The sequence below is a fragment of the Montipora capricornis genome, chromosome 9, assembly GCF_036669925.1.
Source record: "Montipora capricornis isolate CH-2021 chromosome 9, ASM3666992v2, whole genome shotgun sequence".
In the NCBI taxonomy this organism is placed as follows: Eukaryota; Metazoa; Cnidaria; class Anthozoa; order Scleractinia; family Acroporidae; genus Montipora; species Montipora capricornis.
In genome coordinates, this window is record NC_090891.1 from 43,674,181 (window position 1) to 43,681,680 (window position 7,500).

Here is a 7,500-nt window from a genome sequence, read left to right on the forward strand (position 1 = left end):
CAAATTGCATAATTACATTACATTACATACTTCAGGGCCAATGAAATACAATCACGACAAAACGGAATATTCAACAACAACTGTTAAGTATCCCAACTGGCCGGAGGAAAGCTAGTTGGCTATTTACAAGTTCAGCTGAGAATTTGAACCAGGGACTACCAGGAACAAATTCAACCAGTGTTCAGAACGTGTCTTGAACCCGGGATCCCCGGATCTCAAGGCAAGCGCCCTAACCACTGGGCCACACTGCCTGGCAATAATAATCCAAAACATTTTATTTTACGACAGTGGCACGCCGTTTGAAACCAAGTAGAGCAACTACCGTGCTTAATGGTCTTATGGAGCTTTACCGTCAACAAATGGTTTCAATGTTGCGACAATGACGTGCCTGAGTCGAACTTAATTCTTGTATTCCCTTCTTGTATTCCCTTCGGCGCATTATTGTAACGTGTTCCTTGACGCGCATGTGTCGTGGATTTCTCGACATGCAAGGACTTGTGGACCAAAAAAGGAAATGGTACATGCTTGGTTCTGATAAGTGATCCTGTAGAGTCTCGATAAATGTTATGTTCTCCAACATTGGTCGGATCTTTGATACAGCGACCCAAATGCAAAGCCTATTCGAACAGACACGGAAGAAGCGCGTCGTTTTTAGCCCTATTCACACGGCATAAACTAACCTAGGTTCGACCCGGGCTGAAAATTAATCCGGGTTAGTTATCGTCATGTGAACGCTGCTAACCCGGGTAGAACTTGGTTAACTCCAATCCATCTCCGCAAGTAGGTTCGTCCCAGGTCGAGGTCGAACCTGCATGGGTTACTTTTGAAGAAGTGTCGTGTGAACGCAAACCTGGGTCGAACCTGGGTTAATTTCATTGTCAAACATGCGCACTTGTACGTTTACCCATCGAGCATTGCGTGTGCGTATTTCATGACGCCATTTTTGCCGAATATATGCCGTTCGGGCAATTCGAGATCTCCAGTTCAGATAGGCGGCCAGCCGTTTTTGAGCAAAAACTGGATTATTTTTCATCCGACTTCCGTGCATACGACGAGAGCTACTGAAATTTAAATCGATGAATCACAACTCGCGGGGAAAACTGTGCTATCCGACATCAAGTCAATTGTTCCCAATTAAGGGGCCAGAAAACCATTTAAAAGATTTTGTGGCAACTTTTTTGTGAACGAACTTTGGCGCCAAAACTGGGTTACCAGCGAGCGGCGATTCGATCGTCAGCTTTTGTGCTTTGGCTGTTATTTGTGCTTTTTGTAACTATTTTAAGACGACTTCAGTCTAGTATTTTTTAATCAAGTGTAAGAAGACGTCAAAACTGCATTGATAACTTATTTGTTTTGCGTTAACTTCGCGAAGAAAGACTTTGTTGGCATCCTTTCGCCAGGGTAGATAGACAACAACGTCGTTTACGCACAGAAATGCACCGTTTCCATTGAAAGGGCAAATGATAGACAGGATAGCACAGTTCTGACTGCTGCGCACATTGCGGGCAAAGGTTCCGTATGCACGCTTCTTCTCTCTAAACTTTTGCGATTCGTGAAACGAAGCCACACTGACGCCAAGGCTTTGATTAGAAGAAGTTGCCTCCAAATCTTCACCATGAATAAAGAATTATCGTCCTCCATTCTACCATAGAGATTATCACTAAAAAGCTTTTAGGGGCTTAGAAACATGCCTGTGTCTTGAGGTGAGCCGAAAAGCCCGGGTTCGTTACTTGATCAGGGGGTTTGCAATCTGTACCATAGAGATTATCACTGAAAAAGTGATATTTTATTTATTGCCATTTTAAACCTTCCTCCAACAGGAGAGATGACTGCAGACAGGCAGACAGGCCTTGCGTTTTCTGGTGGCGGTATCCGGTCAGCCGCATTCTGTTCGGGCGTTTTGCGCAGGCTCTTACAGCGTCAGACCAGGATCGACTTCCTAAGCTGCGTGTCTGGGGGCGGTTACACAGGCTCGGCGTACGTGGACTGGAAATATAGGAATAAAAATGCGGATCATCCAACGTGGCACCAGGAATTTTTCGAGCACATGAGGAAAAGATCCGGGTTGATGTGCGATTGGCAGATACCTCTTCATGGCATTGTTGATACCGTCTTAATCGTGTTATTGATTCTTTTTGTTTGTGTCCTTATGCCATTCTTAATTTGGGGTTCTTACGCTTTCCCGGTTGCTTATGCCATAGATTTTCTCTTTGGAAAATTACTGCGAGCAGAATTCAAGTGCCTAGACCATCCTACTACATCAATTCCTCCTAAAAATACAGTTGGTAATGGTTCCCTCCCAGTTCAAGGTGAATTTCAACAACCGGACTGTGAGATCGAGATGGGAACCAACGCTTACGATCTCATTGTCTTGTTTTCTGTCTTAGCTGGGTTATTTGTCATTTTCTTTCTTTTGTCTCGGTCTCAGCGTCTTTCGAAGTATCGCCATGAACTTTACTTGCTGTCAAGTACCTCCGGTTTGTTGCTTGCGTTTACTTTCATCCCATTCTGCATTCAGTTTCTTTTCGATAACACCCCAATCTGGACACAGCTAATCATTCTTTTCTTTAGCTTTGCCATCTGGGCCTTCTTTCCAGTACTCAGACAAAAGGCCTCCTTTGTTGTTGTGGTTTACATGTATTCCTACTTTATTTACTGGAAAGTTTACCAACAGTCTATCTTCGGTGTGCAGTACTCGGATACTTTATTCTACCGTCTCATGTTTGCTTTCGGTTTTGTGATGTGGATCATCCCTGCGCTAGGAGCACTTCAACAACGGCTTGTGTACTTGTTTAACAGGTACGTGAAAAAGTGACCTTTCACAGTTGATACAAATACAGCGGTTTCTTTGGCTTAGGGCAGCAGCCTGCGTTGGATATCAGTTGGCTATAACAAGCTTCCTATCCAACAAGCGCCAACGGAATAGTTGTCTTATTAAATTTTCATTAAATTCTGAAGCTTGGACACTTGGAAATTATTTGTGTCCTGGGAAATTTCGCTTCTCGCACAAATTTATCAGCTTGCCAACACATGACGCGATCAGTTTCCATATTAGGTCATACAGTATATGAGCGGACAACCGAGTTTGAGTGAACCAATCGGAAAGCTAAAAACGCTATATCCGTGGTCGAAAATATAATAACACGTGATAATTGGCAGAACCGTAGTTCCTAATGTTCTTTGTCTTGCCAATTCTAGTTCTACCATTTTAAAATATCCTCCGCGATCCCTGTATTGTTTTGTTAAGGAGTTGCTTTTGTTACGTGTTAGTATAAACCATCATCCAGAACCGACGTTTCTTTCCAATTATAGGAGGTGAACCAGCGTTGAACCCTTCGATGACAGAGAAAACCTTACGAACATCTTTAAAAAAGCTGTAATTAAAAGAGATTAAAGACGGGAGAACCGTGTCTGCGTAGGAGTTTTGTGAATAAGAACAATACCTAAAATCACCTACTAAGTTGTAGAGTTTACTTTTCCTTACAGGTGGCGGCTTCAGCGAGCGTTTTACACACTCAAAAGTGTTGGTAAGTGCGGTTGCGAAGGGATTGGCTTCGAAGATATATTTTTGGTTTCGTGTAAAGTTTGCAAAGGGACATCGGACACGGACCACGAACGGGGGAAACAACCAGGGCCACTCACCTTGGGAGATCTTGGGTCGCATATGGTACCACAGTACATATCAAACGTCGTGGTTAACGAATGGTCCCTAGACGAAACAGAACGACGGAAATACGAACTCCTCGTCATGTCACCGACCGTAATTGAACGTCTTGACCGCCCCGATGGCCAGGAACAGTTCGAGAACAAGCTGTACCCAAAAGACATCGAATTGTCAGCTGCCATGGCAACATCAGCTGCCGCGATCGCTGAAAACATGGGGGCTTACGAAAGCTCAACGGTGGGATTTAAGCAGTTGCAAGTCGTTTTGGGACTGGGAATGGGGTCTTCCTTGGTTTCCGATGTCCAGACTCTGCGTAGACTAAAATGGTATTGGGAGGTAAGTAAATTCTTCAAGAGCCTCTTTTTTTTCTCCTAATCTCGCTCTCTATCTTTTTCCTTGGAAATAACCTACTCTCGCAAATTTAAGTTTAGGAACAAACGAGAATTCTGACAAACAGATGGCGTTTGGCAGGGGACCCGTAGGCGTATTGATTTACTGAAGCAAAGGATGGGAGTTGCACCAAATATTCACATTTTCCCCACCAATATGATCTGCCGCGAACAATACTCTTCTTTTACTCGGCATACTTGATATCCTTCGCTGATTCGTCTAATATTGCGATAGAACATTTCACGGTTTGAGTCTGCAAACAGGCTAATTCCATCCTCGCAATACACTTTTTACCTTTCAAAACCTGACTTTATGTAATTTTCATGTTGCTACAGAGTGTGGAGATTTTAAGGATCTGGTATGCGGCTCGTCTTGCATAGGCCACTTCGGAAAATACCATAATACTCTTTGTTTTTCCCCCCCAAATTGTGCATAAGCATTGTTTTTGTTTTCTCTGGGGACCGTTGTAAGTCCCAAGAGAAACTGGAAACAATGCTTATGCAAAATTGAAAGGGTTTGGGGGGGGGGGGGGTATTTCCCGAAGTGGCCTATTGCAATGGCATGTAGAAATGCCGCTGACCGACAGGCTCAGTTTGTTGAGGACCGGACTACTGCGCGAGAAGTCGCGGATCCAAACTTCGGCCGGAAGTTAATAACTGAGGAAAAAGTGCTGCCTTTGTAATGACATCTGCAAATGGTTAGACTCTCTAGTCGTCTCGGATAAGGACGATAAACCGAAGGCCCCGTCTCACAACCCCTCAATGTGAATAACCCAGTGGGACGTTAAAGTACCCACACACTATTCACAAAGAGTAGGGCATGGAGCTCCCATTGTTGTTGTCTGTCCTCTGTGGTATGTCATGGTTGGGAGGGTGAAAACTCGGTGATACTGTACCTATACTTAAAATCCGAGGGTAAAGAAAGATATGAAGGTGATGATGATTATGATGCGACACGTTTTGTTTGGATGAGGTATTTAACTGCATAATAATAATAACAATAATAATAATAATAATGAGAAGAAGGAGAAGAAGAAGAAGAAGAAGAAGAAGAAGAAGAAGAAGAAGAAGAAGAAGAAGGATGTAAAGAAGAAAGAATACCTGTTAGCCCTTGGCCATTTGTTGTGGCTTTCCTAACATGGTTATGACGGCAATCCCATCAGCCAGAGCAAATGCTACATTATCAGTAATAATAATAATAATAATAATCACTTTACATAAGGCTCAAGGTTATTTAGCCGAGCACAAGTGCTCTACGAATTGGGGAGACTACAGATCAACTGACATCAGAACTGTTATTCGACGAAGCACCGGGGGTATTCTTTCGATCCGCAATATGAAAATTCTTTTTTTTTGTCTCTTCCTTCTTTCTAGTGGATTTAATAAAAGGAGATGCCTTCTCCCGTTAACTTTTGCTTCTTTTTAATTTCTTCTAATAATTTCTAAATAGATCATTTTGTCTTTGTTTTTCTGCGGAGTGACTGGACAATAAAGTACGTTTTTTCGTCCTTTCCGTCCTTCGTTTTGTCTTTGCAGATTCTCCCAGTTGTCGTCGAGATCGTCCGTGTCCTGCCCTTGGTAACCTTCCCGCTTGTGTATTTCATCAATGGTGAGAAGGATGAAGACGAACTGTGGGTGGCGATTGGGGTGCTGTTGTTTTTCATAATGCTTTTGGTATTGGTGTTTATTTCTGTGCTAAACACTGGAAAAAAAAATCCAGGAACTATGGAGAAACTAACGAGGTATGATCAATGAAAGATGGCGGCTCGGCGTTCTGTTCGCCCATTACCCTTGTCTCAAAACGGGTTGAAGTAATATCCTTTTCCTGAAATGTAAACCAGATTTCATGTCAAAGACTTTACACATGTTATTTCACTTTCGTTAAGTGGCACCATTCTAATTTTTTCGGAGTCAAAATAACGTTTAGTGGAATAAATTGCTACAGCTTCAAAAATTTATGAAAAAAAGACTCAGAGGGTTGAATGTGGGAAGAGAGGGAGGGGGGTTGCTAGCACTTATTCCCACTGTCGGAAACCGGAAGTTGTAATCGTTGATTAAGTGAGAACTGGATTGATTGTCAATTTTGTTCCTAAATACCTGTAGGGTGTTTGAAAGAACCGATCAATAAGAGAATCGTTATGACAGATGCCGCTCTTCGAAATTGCTATGGGCTCTAGGAAGTTGTTGTAAAATTTCTAATCATTTTGAGAGCTTGTGAATTTTTCAGAGATTAGCGTGATGCCGGTTTGCTTGGTTAGTTTAGCATTGGACTAACGCGTGCGGTTGGTCTTGAGTTCGACTCCGGGGCCGTACCAATACGCAGAGTCGTTAAGGAGTTAAAAGGAGGTCGTCAAAGGGGCAGTGTCACGCTATTTTAGTCAAAATACAAAACAATAAAAGACGCTTTTGCATGAATGAAGACCAAAAAATAATGCTGTGGTTTTGTTGCCAATGGCCATTGAAGTGCACTGAAGCTATTCTTTGTTATTTGCATCCATGGATGGAGAGGATGGAAATGGATTGAAACTTGGAACAAATTGGCCAGTTTTTTCAAGTTTAGAAACATCGCCATCTGACAGGCGCTAAAACTTGAATGCGAATAGCTCTTTGTGCCAAATTATATTTCGTATCATCTCAGTGAGTTATCAGGAATGTTATACGTGTGAGCTAGAGTACTAATTTAGATTTTTACCCAGTTTTCACCTAAAAATGGTAAATTTAACAAGACAGTGCCTCTTAAAGGAGGAGAAAGTTCTGCTTCTGTAATTACATCTGCAAATGGTGGGACTCTCAAGACTTCTCGAACATTGCCAAACCGTATGCCCGGTCTCAAAATATCCTTTTTCATAAATTCTGTGGGACTTTAAATCTCCCCCGACACTATTCGGTAGGAGCAGGGCACAAGGCTCCCGGTGTTGTGGCCTGTCCTGATTGGTAAAGATTGTAATTGATTGATTGGTTGATTGATTGTGAGAGTTAAGTCTGTGTCAAGCAAGACAGTGATCTAAAAAAACTGTAACAGATTAGCAACTTGTGACTTGTGGAGAGCACTTACTAGGAGATAAGAATTCTTCACCGCACCTAAAACTGATTGAGTAACTGCGGAATACCCGGCCATTATTGTGTTCTTGTTGCGGCATCGTTTGAAGAACGAGGCATATAACAATACAGGCCATTCATATGCAAATAACTGGCCGGTTCTGAGGAGCATAGTGCCTAAAACACCAACATCTTCTCCATTCAATTCCGTTTCTTTTTCAGGTGGTTTGTTGTTCATGTGCCCATGGTGCGGTTTTTGAGACAGATGTTTTTTGTTCCCAATCGCGGTCCGGCCCCTCCCCCCATTTTACGTCTCAGTGATGGTGGCCACATTGAAAATCTTGCCATCTTGCCGCTGTTGAAAAAGCAATTACCAAAGATTGTTGTAGTTGACGGCGGCTACAAAAA

At 42.7% G+C, this 7,500-nt stretch overlaps 1 protein-coding gene across 2 annotated transcripts in view; it reads left to right on the top strand.

Annotated features, from left to right (window-relative positions):
- Positions 1–7,500, top strand: part of LOC138015327 (uncharacterized) — a 43,912-nt gene that overhangs the window by 30,609 nt on the left and 5,803 nt on the right. For both annotated transcript variants that reach the window (XM_068862328.1, XM_068862327.1), the window contains exons 2-5: positions 1,821–2,799; positions 3,487–4,000; positions 5,590–5,795; positions 7,315–7,500. The exon at positions 7,315–7,500 is cut by the window's right edge and continues 156 nt beyond it. In XM_068862328.1, coding sequence (XP_068718429.1) covers positions 1,826–2,799; positions 3,487–4,000; positions 5,590–5,795; positions 7,315–7,500 — 1,880 coding nt within the window. In that variant the 5' untranslated portion in view covers positions 1,821–1,825. The remainder of the gene's footprint in view (positions 1–1,820; positions 2,800–3,486; positions 4,001–5,589; positions 5,796–7,314) is intronic.